Here is a 17,370-nt window from a genome sequence, read left to right as displayed (position 1 = left end):
TGTGTGTTTTTATTCCTTTACAAATGGATATGCTTGGCCGGATGCTTTCAGCAAACTTTTATTGCAGTAAATTCAGTATGTTTTGTCACAGTTTTTTTTTACATATTTTGTTGTAAGAACCTTTTGGGAGCTTTATTCTTATTTTTCACATCTCTGCTTTCTTTCTCTATTTCTCGTTTGATTGTGTGTGTGTGTGTTTTTTTTTCTTTTTCTTTGATCGTGCGTTCTCCACGGCAAGCTTTATGGGAGCATTAAATTAAGATATCCATCTGCGCGCTCAGTTTCGGCAGCCCATAAAATATATAAAACTGACCGCCCGAAGCGCAAGACGCGTTTTTTTCCTTCCTTCCTATCGGCACAAGATTTATGAACGGGGCCAAAGAGTCAAACCTCGTACCACAACTCGGGGCCCGTCGGGAGAGTGTGCGTTTCGTACGCTCACCTGTACGGTACGGCCAGGAGATTCCTTGTTTCTTCTAATAAATCTGTTAAATACCCCCAGCGTCCGCGATATGATACGACGGTGTGGTGGTGTGCGCGTTTCACTTGTTGCTGCACAAAGCCCTGCAGGGAATGGGCGAAAAGGAGATGCCATATCCTATCTGATCCTCCGCATACCCTCATCCACCTTGGTGTTGGTGGAGAATGGTCGCTTCGTGTGTGCGCTTCTTGTGCCGAGCTTGATCGATCTTTGTGTGAGGCTAATAAATTTCTGACCCTGCACAGGCATCGACGATCGCTGCGCTAATCCTGGTTTGCGATCAGTTTTTTTTTTCCTTTTCTCTTGCAAATGGAGCGCATTCATTTCGTTTGGAGCATCGTTAGGGCTTTGCTAGCAGAAACGCTAAAATCAACACATTATCCCTGCAAGATTAGTGATGGATGTGTCGGCCGATTGCTGATGGTTGCAACATTTTAATTTTTCCCCGATATCAACCTCTAGCACCGGTTGATAATGCAGAGGGTCTTCAGAGGCCAGCTTTTGTGCTTAGTCTCTGATTTGGCTGTTGCTATCAAAAGTGCTTTTCAAACGCGACCAGCCTGCCAAACTAAAGCACTTCCCCGCTCGTATGTAAATTATTGGCATCATTTTTGTGATTTATGGCACGCAGATAACGTGAAAGAGGAATCTAACCGAGATAACCCATCCTTCGGCGAGCTTTCGAGAGCGCGATTGAATATTTATGCAAAAATGTCTATGGCAAAATCAGCTCCGCGTTCTAGGATGGTAGGTCTTGGTGCGGTCTTGGTGCGTGCAGTAGCGTTCCCTAGTCGGTCCAGTTCAGTTGAGCGCGCTCGATTCATCAACAATGCCGCCATTCATCTCTACTTCACCTTTGCAACCGGATCGAGCGCCTCTTCCCAACACTAAAAGTGCGATGCGTGTTGGCTATTTTATATTTCTTTCAAATACGGATTCGACCCAGAGGAGATAGGATTATTATGGGGGGCTCTACTAGAGGAGGCAGTCTCTTGGGGTCGATCACACATCGAGTATAACGACGAAATAAATATATATATATGGAGTTCGCGATTAGATCTATGTTTCCTTTCCTTTTGAAGTTCACACTCTAAGGGGGCCTCTCGAGTCACTGCAGGAGGGAAGCATTTGTTCCAGTGAATTAGGGGGATTTGGTGCAATATTTATGTGTGCATTTGCATGATAAGAAGCAGTGGCCATCGATTCGGGTTGAAATTAATGCGTCGCTTTAGCCAGCAAGGCAGCCAACGGGCAGGCGACTACGAAAGACTTCAAGAGTAAGCGACGAACCCCGCAACTAATGCGAGACGAATGACAAGTGGATGGAATGGGCCGTTAGTTGGGGCACTTTCCACACTGCACTGCCAGTCATTACGAGAGCGTTTTGTTGAAATACCATTCACAAACCAAACGCTCTGAACATCACATCCATTAGTGGAGAGCCGAAAATTGCCAATTACGCGTGTCGGATGCAAAGTGTCAAAATATGACAAACTTCTTGCGTGTATGAAAAGAAGCAGCGCTGTTTCCACACCCGGTGCAGTCCGGTGCACTCGTTGCCGTCGAAGGAGCAAAAATTTAATGAAGAAAGGATGTTTTCAAAACTACGGGAACAATTTACCACCGTCCATAATCTTCCGTGCAGGAAAACAGCATGAAGTGTGCACAAACAAGTGTGTGGCGAGCTGTAAGGTGTAAAAAGCATAAAAACCTCTACGTTAAAAACCGTAACCGGAATGGTTTTTTTTTGGTTGCTGTTATTTCTTTCTGTTTTGCTCTTTCAGCTTTTACCAATGCTCTTTACACACATTGCTTTTTCCAAGGGGTTTGTTTTATTATTATTCTTCAATGTTATGGTTCTGCACAAACTAAGCCACCAGCGCAAGAGAGCAAAAGAAAGAAGTTGTTCTTTTTTAAGGCGTATTCTTTTCAATTTTTATTTTAAGCCCGACTTTTTGTGTCCGTTTTTACATGCATCATCGTGCATTGTGTACCGGGCTGCATAGTTTGCGCTCGTAAAAATGCACTCATTTCAAAGGATTATTTGCCGGCTTAATGTGTTTCTCACGATTCTGCCGATGCTTTCTACGGCCGCGGCTATTACGAGCGAAAGTGCGTGCCGTTGGTTCATGCTTTTTTTTGGGAGCTTTGAGCTTTTGTTTCTCATTCTACAGTTTTATCGTCAACGCTTTTAACTTGCAGCCGAATATAATAAATTTGTTGCACTTTTGCTATGAAAATGGAATTTGGAAACTCACGGGCAGTAAACACACATGCATCCATCCATCGAGCGGCCAGCGCAAGCGCAGCGTCTTTTTGATTATGATGAATGTAAGACAACATAATTCTTATGTTGCTGGAATAATTGCGTGCATGAAGGTGTGTGTGTGTGTGCGTATGTGTGTTTGCACATATCTGCATTCCACCGTCCCTCCCGCCCTCCGGACATCGCTTGACGCCGAAGTGACGCCGCAGGGCGTAGGGGCGTAAATGTAGCCCAACCGTTCATCCGTCCTTCTCGGTAAATGTTTATTAAAATCCCATTATTCTTTCATTTTGCATTGCCCCAGCGTTTGTTGTGGTGGCCCTCCTAATACCGCACTGGCCCTAACCGTGCGCAATTGCATCGCCTGGCGTTGGGTGTCGCGGGCGCACTTCATTGTATGTGGCTGACTCGGTTGGCTACCGTGGCTCAGCGGCTAGTGCCCCCTGGGGGCGCAATACCGTGGACTGTACGCCGTATTTATGGAAGTGTTTATGCGCGTTGCGAAACGGTAGGCTCTTCTCGCCACTTAGATAATGTAATGATCTGGCTCTATGTGGGGAGAAGCGAAATGGAGGGAATAATCGATGAGCCAAGAAGAGCGTGTGACAGCGCTCATTTAGAACCAAATCCAGCTGGAAGATCGCTGCTTGATCGGGCGAAGGTGAAAAATTCACTAATCACATTATGTAAAGAGCCTTCCCGCTGGCTTCTCGTTGCATAAACCACTATACACCACCACAACGGCATGCACGTAAAGTAGCGAAATGGCACCTTGCGTGTGCCGTTTGGCCGAGCTATGTACCCCCGCAGGCGACAAACACCGTGCGACAGGCGTTCGGACGCTCGCGATATAGTTCTCTCTTCATGGCCCATTCCTAACCGGCATCAGCGCGCGTCACACCTCGGACAGGAGGGCATCATCCTGCTGCAGGGGACAACATTAAATGGGGTGTAAATTTATCGCTGCGTCTACTGCACTCCGTCGCACTATGGGGGGGGGATAGTGTCAGGGATGATGTTTTAATGTTTCGCCTCTGCTCCTAGCTGACGTCCCTACGGGGCATTCTGAGCGAGTGTGGAGAGTAACGGGAAAGTCACCGGAAGGTTTTTTATACTATCTGGTTAAACGATTCTTGTCCTTTTTTTTAACGGGGGGTTTGTTTCAAATATCTTTGGTAAACTTCAGAATAGATTCTGGTCTATTTGAGAAGAATTAAGCTCCAGTCTAAAGGCAAAGAAGAGTTCTACAGCGTTTGCTTAAGCTTTAAAACACTTTTAATTCTTGTGAAGTCCGGCAACATCAAGTGTGGTCTGCTTTATGGCAATAATTTTACAACGCTTCTGCAAAATAATTCGCTCCTTGAAACGTGATGCAAAAAATGAATAACGACAAAAGAATCTGTGGTACATCATAATCATCACTTCATATCCACAACCCTTGAGCAAATGAGTGATGAGCTTTTCGTACCATTAAGAAGCGGGAAAAAGCTGCCCATGCGTTTGCTCGTGACAGGAACTTTGATCATTCGTACAAGAAGAAGAAAAAGAAGCAGAATAAACCATCTTCCCCAAACGTATGAAAGAAAATAACGCTTCCCATTCATGTGATTAGCCGCTTCCTCCTGCTGGAGTCGGCCGCGCTTAATGGAAACGCACGAGAATCGGTCGTAAAAATCTTGCACTACTAACTTCGGTGCATTTATGGCAGCCTTTTCTCTCCCGCCAGCAAACGGTTCAAGTGCATAAAATCGTTTCCTTCCAGTTTTTTTGTGTACCGAATGCGGCAGCAGCAGCAAATTCACTGGACACAAGCACAGGAGCACCTCTACAACGATGGGGGGTACTGTGGGCAATCCCATATTTTATGCTGTAATTTGCAATTTAACTCCATTTACTCTCGGGGGTACAGAGTCAACGATACGGGCAAGGGGAAGATGGAAGATTCTTCTTCTTATTTTTATCCCTCCCTCCCTTTGGTACGCGGGGAGGGATAATGATGGCGGGGACCCTTTCGTTCATTTTACGATTCTGCGATGGGTGCGTGTGGCAAGATGCGCTACTGCCCGCGCACGATCATCCTGATGGTCTCTATTTGCACTACGTTTATTTGCGGTTCGAGCAAGCGCGTGATGGCAAGCAGCAAAACGCGTGTGCAATAACACCAAACCCCCCCTCCGTTCCGGTCGTCGTCCCACCAACACGTGGAGGGCATATTCACGCGGGCTAGTAAAATTTTATAAGTCCATTTTTAACCCCGTTTTCATTAGGGCCCTGCTGCTGTTGCTAGTACTGGCACGGCGGCATCGGAAAATGGCTTTAAAATAAGGCTGCACAGTGCACACCGTACGCGCGCACGTTTACCACCAAGACCTTGTGCGCGAGCGGGCGTGCTCGCGAACCAGCGCTACAAAGATGTTCCATAATGTAATGATCATCATAATCATAAAAACACATTTCACAGTTCTTTTCCCGTTCGTCTTCCATGGAACAGGGGGTGGTGGCAGTGGGTGCCTTCGGCACAAGGATGATGATGAGATGGTCCTCTCTCAGGGCGCGCACGTTCGGCGGCTTTGCTACGTTTCGTACGCATAAAAACAACAAAAAAGGGGAACAGTCGGACGCATCAACCTTGGCTGATGTGACTAACGGGCCTCTGTTACCCATACACCTTCCCCCCTTATAAACGTCCTTCGTCATACTATTACTAAGCCGGAAATTCTTTCCCGCGGGCACACCGAGCAGTCGTAGGGAAAGCGGAAAAAAAGGGAGATGTGTGCTGTGTGCGCATTTTATTGTGTCAATCATTCGCAGCGAGCAAGCATCAATCATTGCAAATCGTTTCCGCTGCACAATTGCCCGAAGTGGCCCAAGAGGAGGAGGAGGAAGGTGAGGGAAAGGGATTGAGGCACTAGCAATTTTCACCAACACCGACGCGGGACAAATTTGTTTAAATATCGGCCTCGCGTTGATCCCTCCCTTGGGCGGTTTGCCGCGCCGGAAGATACGCGCCCTCTGGTGGTGGCTAGCGCTGAAGCCTGTCGCTTTACTAACGGAACTGTCAAAATACACACGGCAAGCTGCGTTGTGTCTGTTGCACACACATACACACACACATACATCCCTCGGACACTCACTCGGACTCGCGTAATTAATACCTCTCTGGTGTTGGTTGCCCATGCACACACACCCGTTCGCTACGTTGATGCTCCTGTCGGGATAACGGGCTTACAAAGAGAAGAAGGGCAGATCGAGATGACTCCCGGGGCACACACAGGGAATGGAAATTTAGTGCACTAATCTCATGTGTGTGTGTGTGTGTGTGTGTGTGTGTCCTTATCCTGTCCATTCTTTTTGCAACAGGTGGTCTTCCCTCGAGGGGGCCGAATACCTTCGAGCCCATTCCAGAGCGCAGTGCTCTGTGCTCAGCGGTAGCCATTCCGCGGGGAGGGCAAGGCAAGATGGTAGAAGGATCAATTTGTTCGGGCACGCACACACGCCGGCAAGAGTAGAAATTAATATAATCATAAATTATGCACGGCTTGATGTACGGAGAGGAATTGAACGGACGGTGGTGTGATGGTGATCAAGCGATACGCTTCCGTCCGATGTGTCCGATGGGCGCTATTCTTATTGCGTGCGCTCTCCCGACTAGGTGGTAGTAAGACCTGCCTGTGTGTATGTGTGTTTGTGGAGCTAAAATTACACCTTCCGAGGGCGAAAGTGCATCAGACGCGCTCCTTCTCTGTGCAGTTAAGATAACAACCGGATCGAAGTTACATGTCCCTCCTCCTCCCAAGCCAAACGCTTGCCGTTAAAGACAATGTAGCGCAATCACCACAAACGCACACACGCATACACACACATACACACACAAACCGCAGCACAGTGTGTGGCACACTCGTGCGTGTCTGTCGTCTATGGAGAACGGTTTGTGCGAAGGATCGTTCGCATGATCGCATGATCAGTCAATGATTAATCGGTCCATGAATGCGGAGGGGGAGGGGGAGGATACGCTGCCACCCGCGATTCTTGCACCAACTCCGTTTCCGATATATCCTAGAGAGACCTCGGTCACACAACATTGTCGGCCGGTGACCTCTTTTTGTGGCACTGTAAGCAATGGATGTTCCTGTTATTCGATCTGCCGAACCGTTGGGAAGAAATTCCTGTAACGGAAAAACACATCGCTCCGTGCGCAGGACGCACCTTTCGTACGAAAAGCAAACAAAAAATCCATTAGAAACGAGCCTGCACGGTGCCATTTGTCGTGCAGTCGTTGGGATTTGGCGCTTCGCGCTGTCCGAAGACGCCAAACCTCAAACTCCACGCAGTGTAAAACGCATCATCTCGCTTGCCCCCCCCCCCCCCCTCTCTCTCTCTCTCTCTCTCTCTCTCTCTCTCTCTCTCTCTCTTTCGGTTTAGCGACGAATGAAGTGAATTAATAAAATCATTTGAAAACCCATTACGGTCGCTGACAGCGGTGGAAATTACATTGCATTTGCGCTAGCCGATGGACGAACGCAAGGCGGAGGAAAAGGTGTATGACACATACCTTTGGCCCTTGGTAACTAAGCAGCCAGGCCAACAACGGTGGTGGATGTGGCAGGCGTGCGCGCAAATAATCCCATCAACGCTACGCTACGACGCAACACAAGCTTCTCTCGGCTCCGTTTTACCACCCTCCTATTACTACCCGCACACACACACACACCCCATATCCGTGCTGGATAGATGCAACAATATTTTAGCCATTTTTAATGAAGATAAGCCTCGTATAATCTGTGCTATAAAAATGAAAAATATCTACATTGCGCGAACGGTGCGGTGCTGGAAGAGCGAGCCCCCGTATCGGTGCCGAGGGTTAAACCTTCACTTGTTGCACCACCGCTCACGATGATTGCTTTGCGCATTTGCGAAATCGTCTCTGGCGGACTCTCGGACAACACTCACTGCCCCTTCCGCCCAGTGTCCGGGCAGGCTCTCTATGGAACCGCATGGAAATTCTTTTTCTAAACGCATTACAACCACCAGCAGCAGCATCATCTTCGGTCCGGTCCGAAAAGATTACAGTTAGTCGGGATGAAAGCATCTTCCCCCTTGTCCCTCGCAAACCACCCCCACAGCCAGCAAAGGGGGGGATTGCGTTAGTACCGGTTTACTAAATTTTGCTCGCAAATGTAAAACATCACACCCGGCTACTTCTAGGTTGTGTGCTCTGGGAAGCTTTAATGTTCAATTGCAACCGAAATGAGCACTCCGTGAGCTATAATTTGCCTGAGAGAGCTGAGCAACTGTACAGTTTTGCCGGGGTAGATGAGATCACGTACGGGCAGGCGAATGAGATCATCATCACTGCCGGACGCGGGAGCGGGATATTTAATTTGTGTTTTATGGGGCTTTTTTTTTAAAATGATATCTCTCCGAAAGGGGTTTCAAGTCGTCTCGGGTATTTTTACTACTAAACCTCCCCTCTGGATGTTTGTTTCAAATGGCGCAACTAACATGACACTCTTCTTTACATTGTTTCTCCCCCACCAACCACCAGGGTGCCGAACGGAAGACACGCGACGAGGAACGGCGAGCGGCGAAGCGCAAGATGACCGCCACCGGGCGGAAAAAGCTGGACGAGCTGTACCATCCCGTGGTCGATCGGTCGGAGTTTTACGGTATGAGCGATCTGATGAAACCGCCAGTCCTGTTTTCGCCCTCCGAAGACATCGATAAGGTAAGCCAGAGAGTGTGCTGATGGGTCTTAAACGCCAAAGCAAGCAAACCTTTATCTAACAACCGCTTTCCAATTGCGTTTCGCTCCAGCTAACATCGATGGATATGCAGTTCTACGGGCACGATGCGGACTCACTGTCCGGCACGTCGGACAACGTCAAGTCGCCGTTCCTGCTGCACGCGAACAAACCAGCAACGCCAACGCTGAAGTTCCACAACCACTTCCCACCGGACGTACCGACGTGAGTAGCGCGCGAAGAAAAGAAATGTCGGCTAGAACTTCCATGTTTACGAACATAGTTTTTTGAAGTGGCATTCCCGTGGTCGATTGTTACCACGACGAATGCTCATCCTATAAAAAGGAGATACTAATCGGTTCTTTTTTTCATTTCTTTCTCTCTCTTTTTGCAATTTTCTTCTGCTTCTCCAGCAGTGACAAAAAGGATCCGAGCATCATCATGGACGGTTCGATGGTGACCAACTCGATGGTTGACTTTACGCCCCAGATCAAGCGCCAGCGGATGACGCCGCCGCTGAGCGAGCGGGTCATGCTGTACGTGCGCCAGGATAATGAGGATGTCTATACGCCCCTGCACGTCGTGCCGCCGAGTACGGTCGGGCTGCTGAATGCGGTAAGTGTCGCGATTGTGACCCACCTATTGCTACAGATCGCTGCGAAGAAAATTAAAGAATGTTGCATTATGACACATGACAAAGAAGAGAAACCGCCTCAACAAAGTACAAACTGCTGGCAGCATTTTTTTATGCAATCGAAATTGATAGTGTTGAAACTGTACAATAGCGACTACAATAATTAAGTCGCAAAGCTCTCCGATCTGCCTGCAGATTGTTTTGTTAGTTGTGTTTCTATTTTTTGTGTTTTCTGGCACCTGCGCCTCTATAACCAAAACACCAAAACAGTTTCTCCAAATTTAAACGATCACACACACCAAATTTGCCCCATAAGATGACGGCTGTCATGCTGACGTGCACAGTGGACCCACCAAAACCAGGACCAATCACTGTGACACTTAGTAGCTAGCAAGCGACACCAGCCATGTCACGTGACTGACAGCTGTCATTTCGTTGGCAAACGGATTGTTTTGTTTCACACTCTCTTTCTTTCTTACCAATCGGAAGGATAAACCAGATACACAAACCCCCTCTTCACCCTACCCACACCCGTCCTACACAATACTGCGCCAATAACCAATACTTGTATGTGTGTTTGTGTGTGTTGTTACATGTGATAACGGGATTAATCTATATATGCACCCTTTTTAACGAATGAACCAACCCTTTAGCTGCTGCGTGCTAGAAAGCAGCAGCAGTTGACAGTGTTTACGCTCTAACCATGGGAATCGCTACCGGCAATGTGCCTGCTGAGTGCACATTGCGCAAGATTTTTTGTTATATTTTCCCCTATTCCCCCCCCCCCCCCCAAACCTCCCCACGCTTGTCCTGCCCTTTCCCTTGCACTTGTAAGCTGACGCACGATCATGTCACGGACGGATCAAGTGAGTTCGCCGACTAGGTATGACACAAACCACAAACCCGCCGCCATAAAACAATCCTTCCCACCACCACTAACCCACCTGCAGCAACTCAATGCCAACGGAAATAAGGTGTTAAAATATAAGCATAATCATAATGAGCGTTTAAAGCCACTGCACTAGGTCAGTGGTCAGTGAGGGTTATAGATGTGGGTGCTGCCTCTTTGCTATAATGTGCTAACACAAAACCACCACCCTTTTTGCTAGAAGGATCGTGCTTCTTCACCACGTTTATAGACGTTAACTAAATGATCCAGTTTCAAGCATGCAATTATTGTTTCATTATACACGTTTACCGATTACGACAAAAAAAGTCCTCTAAATAGGAGATCATTTTCCAAAACTGCCCATGGGGGAATAGTTAGCATTCTTCAACGCATAAGGAAAACGAACGCGTCAGAGAAAGGTTATTGTTTATTGGCACAAATTGTTGTTCAGTTTATGGTTTTATCCCTCCCGAAAGAAGAAATGAGAAGTGTTGAAAGCGCATGAACGAATACGTTACCACCACAGCGTCTTCGTATGCGATTACAATATACCCGTTTGACGGCTGTTGTTTCCACTTCCCTGTTTTTTTACACACTGTCTCTATCTTCTTCTCCTTTTTTGCATTGCAGATTGAAAATAAATTCAAAATTTCCTCGTCGAGAATTAATACTATTTATCGCAAAAATAAGAAAGGGTAAGTTTTGAGTTTTCTTCCCATTTTGCTACCTTTGTTTTCTATTTCTTTTGTTAAGTTTGCCTTCTTCTCTGTACTTTTCTTCTTCTTATTGTACTGTTTGATTTTAAAGGATTAGATTTGTTTTTATTATTATTTGTTTTTCCTTTGTTGTGCGCTACATGACGGTCTCTGTAGGTTTTGTACACAACACTTTTGATTTGTTTTAGTACGTAGAATAGAACTTTTCCCTATTTTTTCTTCTTCTTCTTTTGATACTTTGTATCATATCAAGGGGATAGAATAGTGTTTTATTTTATTTTTATATATTTTGAATGCTTACGTCTATTTTTCCAATGATGCTACCAGCTTTAAATGCTAATATCTTTAATATTGAATGTGTTAACTAATACCGCTACTAGCTACTAATCAATAAGTAACATTTTCTGTACTATTCTAACTCACGCTTGCTCTACCGCTAACGAACTCTTTTCCCACAAATTACACAATTAAAACTTCTCTATAGAAATCTTGAAATGAAATGAAATCTTCTCTATAGGGTACTATTACAAATAAGTAATGTATTAGTGTGATTAGTTTCCCAGTTTACTTTTGTGTCCTTCTTCACTTTTAGTGCACGAGTAGTAGAGCCATGACACATATGTGACCAAAAGTCTCAAACAATCGCACTAATCGATGCACTCGATCTTTTTTTACCATTGTAGAATTACGGCGAGAATTGATGACGACATGATCAGACACTACTGCAACGAGGACATCTTCATACTGGAAGTGCAACGGTACGAGGAGGACCTGTACGACATCACGTTAACGGAGCTGCCAACGCACTAGACACGTGACGTTTCTCCTTTCCTTCGTGTTGGGTTCTTCTTCTTCTTCTCCTCCTCCTCCTCCTACCCCGTCGTCCGCAGTGCCATACAATTGTGCGCCATTCTGTGCTTAGTGGCCCTCCCTGCAACGGGACAAACACGAAACACTAACATGAAAATGCATAAATCTTGCCATCGGCGCCGTATAGGTAGTCGGCGCCACCCGCTCGCCGTGTGCCACCGAGCAGTCGGAAGCTGCAGCTGCTGCTACAATGCCAACGTGCCAAACAACGTGCGCATACACACTTAGGACCACCGGGAGAAAAGGGAAGGGAGGACGTACGATAGAAGGACGATTAGTGAGGGAAGGACAATCCGTTAAGTTTTAGCCATAGCAAGATTATGGTTTTGTTAGTGTAAGCGAGCAAAGTTCACAAAACAAGTTGGTGTTTTACTATTATTATTATTAATTTTATTAGTTCTTTCAGTAAGAAGAATATAAACAAATGAATTATCAGTACCGAAACCGCAGTACATTCCATTATATAGTAAGTGTTTTCTTTTACTTTCGCTAATCGTTTTGAGATTATCTTAAGGAGGTTTTGAAAATGGATGGAAATCTTTGGGAAAAATGAAGAGGTAGAAACATTAATTGTGCCTTAGCAGCAAAGCAGAACACACAAAAAACTAGGCACAGCACAAAAGCTCTGTACGTTTGCAAGCAAAATAGAACAGAAACCACCCTTGTACATAGAAGACAAACATTTGCAGCGTTTTGTCTGTGTGGCAGAGCACCGAACAGCCGAGACAAGCGGAATTAGTTTTAAAAAAAAATAGGGAAAGCCTTCTTCAGCAGCATTTGCGTGCGGTAGCGTTTAAGTAAGCGAATTAACGTTGAACAACTTTTATTTATTTTGAGACTTAGTTGTGTACTACTGCAGTAAGACAAAGCGTAGTCCGGTGTTTTTTCTTGAGATTTTTCCAACCGTACTGTTGAAGCTGTTTGTTTAATTAATCATTGTTTTATCCTTTTGCCTTTTCTTTTGCTTTTGGTAACACACAGTACTTACAAACACGCGTTTACATGATAAATGTTTGCATTTTAAAATCGGACACTGGAAATCCTCCTCTCCCTCTCCACCCATCCGTACAGGCCATGCGATTAATAAGATCTCAAAAGGAAACGAGTGGCGGAGTGGCGCAGGATGATAGCGTGTGTGTGTGTGCGCGTGCGTGACGATCTAATGATAGATGTATTGCTCAAATGAAATTCTAATAAGCACGTGTGCCTGCGCGCGCCAACCCTTTTCCTTTCCCTACATTTTTTGCCATAAGCTGATAGGTGAAGAGACAAATGATTTTCAAACGAACCGTTACGAAGAAAAGCAACACTTGTGTATGTAATAGTAGTTGTAGTCGTTTTTAACACACCCCGTTACGATATTGTTTTAATGGTTATTATGAGGGACAAAAAATGAGGGAAACGGCGGTTATACCGCACGAGAGCATGCAATATTAACAGTTAGATCTTTAGAGAGTACGACACGATGGTCGAAGAAGCCCATTGTTGTTTCTGGCTTAGATTGTAGAACGATTTCCTATGCTCACACCGAGACAACATCATTCCAACACAGATCCATGACAGTATTTTGTTGAGCATAATGATCGTTCTGTTCGAGTTTGAGATGAAATTTAACGATCATTTTCGGTAAAAAGCGTTGGATTGTTTGCCGCAACGCGTGAGTCGTGCATTTTTTATACGTTATCGAACTGCCATATTGCGGAATACAAATAGAGCGTAAGGAAGGAAGAATTGGATTTAAAAAAAGTGGAAAAGAATAAGATTTCTTCAAAAAACTTCTTAGTAATTTGACGTGTAAAGATCAAACGATGAGATAGACAGAGAGATGGGTGAACGAATGCGATGAATTTCTTATTATCTAATTGTTAAGTACCTGAGGCGCATGATCTTCGCTGCGAGATGTAAAAGTGCCGTAAATTCAATGCTTAAGAGAACACACGCAAGAGAAAGGTATATCATTGACACGATGCCCAAGTTTACATGTTTTGTTATTAATGTCACTTCTCTTTTGAAACTTTTCTCGAAACACAAAACACAAACGGTGGCAACTCCTGAAAGGAAATGTGTATTGCAAACGCGCGAACAAGAAACATGTGATATTTAAAAAAACGAAGAAAGACGAAACAAACAAAAGAAGAAAGTGTTGGAAGAATCTTAAAAACTGTTCTATTCTCGTACTATTCGTAAAAAACCGTTTATTCTTTTCTCGTGGTGGATAATGTATTGCTCTTTAGGAACGGTTGATTTTTTTTAGATAAACATTACAGTATGTGCGAGAGTTTGAGCGTGCGCGTGTGTATGTGTGTATGTGTGGTTTGTAAAAAGCAGCATAAAACAGCAGCAGCATCGAATAAGCGCTCCGAAGCATGTAACGGAGTGAGCATACGTTTTTTTTTCTCTTCTTTTTATTCTTGCATAATTGATCGAGTTGCCATAACGTAGGAGCAAGGATTTGCATTTTATTTTTGTTATAAATAGGTATATGAGCGCGTGTGTTAGTATTTCTTTAACCTTGCTTACTATATCAAAACACGCTGTGGTATTCTCCCAGGGTGGCCAAACGTTGTACGATGGAGAGGACGGAGCAGGCAGAGGATCGAATGATCGATCGTGATAGGATACTGATACTTTAGAAGAGCAGGAAGGCAGAAAAACTGTAGCGGTGCATATTCGAGCGCCATCTATAAAAAAAGTGAACAAGCACTGCATTACGGATCAGTAACAGTAGCTTATGAGGAAGTTAAGAAATTAGGAAGAGTGGTGTAATCTAGGGTATTCATCGTTGTACTTTTAGGTAATTTCATAAACAGGAAGGTGCATGCAACACACGTGTAGGCTTCCGTAAAAATGCAATATTAATTTTACAATGACATTAGGTTTTTTTCATTTTGTTTTTGTTAAGACGATAGAGTAGGTAGAGATGCGGAGAAAGTATAATTGATAGAAAGTTGTAGGATTTAGGGATTTTTATTCTCCTTTCGTTACTCCAATGTCCGTGTTTGCAAACTTAATTTAGAAGAAGTACACTAGTATAATTGCTTCACACTAGATAAACTGCTTATACGATAAGCCTCTAGCTTGAACAATTTACTAAGCTTTCTACTGGATCCATTTTCACAAAGCACAAACAGAAGCATAAACAGACATAATAGTAGAACTTTAAGAAAGATTTCAAGTTTGCAAATGATTAGTAGTTATCAGCTGCAAAAACACATTTCAATTGCTTCGTGTTAGTGGTGGCAAGCTAGTATTACCTCTGCACGCTTCACAAACCACACACTCTTTACTTAGTATTACCTTTTTAACCGTTTTACTTTTGTAGACACGTGAGAGACGTCTCAGTTTAAGCAGCAAACGCATACACATTTCATTCCCAATTGATGGCACCCACATGTGCGCCTCAATTTAGTGATAAGAGTAACCAATTCACACAAAAAACTAAAACAAACCGTCCTTCATATTTGCCATTCCATTCCTCCTCTATTTTGATGAGAATTTGCCATTTAAGCATATGCCGCCCGTCCCCATATACGACCATTCGTAGGGCCTAGTTTTGTCCATGTCCCCTCTCTCAATTTGCTCCTCATACACGCGCTAGAAAGGCGGGACAACACAACACCTGTGTGTGGTCTTTGTGGTCGTATGTGATTTCTGTTCTTTTTTTAATAATTATAATCTAGGATATTAAGAACAAATACTTATTTGATAGTGAGTTAGTTAATGTAAGTGAACCGAACAGGGAAAAACGATAACGCAAGTACTCCTTTGGCAAAGAAGAAAATGAGATAAAAAAAGAGAAGAAAAAAACATTTCAAAATTAAAGAGTGGATTTAACATACAAAACAGACGGACGGCCGACCTGTACAAGACGATGTATGTTTATGTTGGCTTAAAAAACATTAAAAAACAACACAAAAAAACGAACAATTAGCTTAAGTTCTTATTTTTAAACTGTACTGTTATATTTTATTGTCGTCGAAGAGGAAATGAGCGTTTAAATATATAATTTGAATTTAGAACATTGAATTTGTGTTGTTTTTTTTATCAATTCTATACGATAAGGTGTATTTTTATGGTGAAAGAAACTTACTTACTAATTAAATATTATTAAATTATTTAACATAATCAAACTGGTATTTGGTGATTTTCTCAGAAAAAAAAAGTTTATATTAATTAATGGGTTTGATGTCTACTACTAATAAACGGTACATTCAAACTACTCGACAAAGTAATCGAGCACCAATTTTTGTTCGCCAATTAGTCGAGCAGTTTCGTGCGAGCCGAGCACAAGCGCGTTGACAGCTCTTTGTTTACATCGGGGTTGAAGCGGAAACCAAAACAACATCACCTGCGGAAAGAATATCGTCCGCAAATTGTGCGTTGGTCGTGAACGGTGGAATAATGGCGGATGAAAACGAAAACTCGTGCGATAAGTTCGACGACGTGAAGCCGGATAAGATGTTTACGCTGAAGAAGTGGAATGCGGTCGCGATGTGGAGCTGGGACGTGGAGTGCGATACGTGCGCTATCTGCCGTGTGCAGGTCATGGGTGAGTGAAGCTAATGCCTTTTTACTGTGGTTTTACGTTTTAATTTGTTTGCCATCGCGCTTTTTGATGGAAAACAACAAGAATAGTTGTGCTGTCTTACAAAGAAATGCAGTGCAAATCATACAAATCTAGCTGATCACCGTTCCTACGGACCAAAGTGAATTAAACTTTATGCTTTGTCGGAAATGACCGCCAAGGATAGACAAAGCACCCAATAAAGGAAAACTAATTTAGAATAAAACAAGGATATGCGTGCATGATGCATAGCTTACAGGGTTTTCCAGGGGCTCTCATAGTTGTGGAACACTTTCATGACTCTTATGTGAAGTGAACTTCATATGTTGGAAATTGGACTCTATGGAAACCCTTTCGAACAGGCTCCTTGGAAATTCGAATTAGATTTGTCCAACAAGGGTGCTATAAAGTCCAATTCCTGTTAGATTTAGTTTATTTCACGCAAAAAAGAGTCAATAAAGTGTCCCACAGCTATGAGAATTCCTGGACCATAGCTACCCAATATAAGATACCGCTTCCTGTCCGATCTAGGAGAGTTCAAGAGGTGTTGCGATTTTATACCGTCGACTGTCGGCTATTCTTCCGTTCCGCCCCTAACATGAATGGTATTTATGCCATCAAGTGTTCTCATTCTTCGCCTTTGAATTATTGCTTAATTCCATGGCAGAAAAGCCAGACACAAGCTGTCGGATAATCAGAGATTGCTCTCGGAAACTGGACACTAGAATGAAGGAGAAGGAAACCTCTTTTTATATAGAAGCTCCTTTCATTGCATTGATCAATATAATTTATACTTATTGGTTGTCTTAATGAAACGCAACTCCAATTATATTTTATTTAATAATTTATTTTATTTTTCCTCTTTGATCAGCTCGGTTACAAAAATATAGCGTGTATTGATTTTAATATACGTATTTTAGCATAATTAAAAAAAAGAAGATGCTACAAAACAATCTTTCTACAGAAGGGATTAATAATCCTGTCTCTAAAGGCCTGTATGTCATTAATGGCGACATTCCAAACGATCCTTAAAGATAGTCTTGATTGATCGGGTATCGGGCACTATTCTTTTCTGCCCCTGTTTGGGCATTAATCTCGGCTAATCTCATAGAAACAAACTAAACAAAACCATGCTCATAGGCTGCCGGCTTCGTGTGGACGATGTGACTGTATAAATATCATTAAAACCGTACAGACCACAATGCAACT

General features: G+C 43.8%; 2 protein-coding genes across 3 annotated transcripts in view; both read left to right on the top strand.

The window, feature by feature from the left end:
* LOC121594627 (protein grainyhead-like) overlaps positions 1–15,623 on the top strand; it is a 186,751-nt gene extending 171,128 nt beyond the window's left edge. The window contains exons 14-18 of one of the 2 annotated variants that reach the window (XM_041918111.1): positions 8,293–8,472; positions 8,562–8,713; positions 8,902–9,103; positions 10,642–10,706; positions 11,411–15,623. In XM_041918111.1, the coding sequence (XP_041774045.1) occupies positions 8,293–8,472; positions 8,562–8,713; positions 8,902–9,103; positions 10,642–10,706; positions 11,411–11,537 (726 nt within the window). In that variant the 3' untranslated portion in view covers positions 11,538–15,623. The remainder of the gene's footprint in view (positions 1–8,292; positions 8,473–8,561; positions 8,714–8,901; positions 9,104–10,641; positions 10,707–11,410) is intronic. The other variant, XM_041918113.1, reaches the window with a different exon arrangement.
* Positions 15,624–15,906: 283 nt separating this feature from the next.
* Positions 15,907–17,370, top strand: part of LOC121593776 (RING-box protein 2) — a 34,866-nt gene continuing 33,402 nt past the window's right edge. The window contains exon 1 of the mRNA XM_041916444.1: positions 15,907–16,146. Within this exon, the coding sequence (XP_041772378.1) occupies positions 15,999–16,146 (148 nt within the window). The 5' untranslated portion in view covers positions 15,907–15,998. The remainder of the gene's footprint in view (positions 16,147–17,370) is intronic.

The sequence above is a fragment of the Anopheles merus genome, chromosome 2L (assembly GCF_017562075.2).
Source record: "Anopheles merus strain MAF chromosome 2L, AmerM5.1, whole genome shotgun sequence".
NCBI classification, from domain to species: domain Eukaryota; kingdom Metazoa; phylum Arthropoda; class Insecta; order Diptera; family Culicidae; genus Anopheles; species Anopheles merus.
Note: the sequence above shows the minus strand (reverse complement) of the source record. Positions and strands in the feature narration are given on the sequence as shown.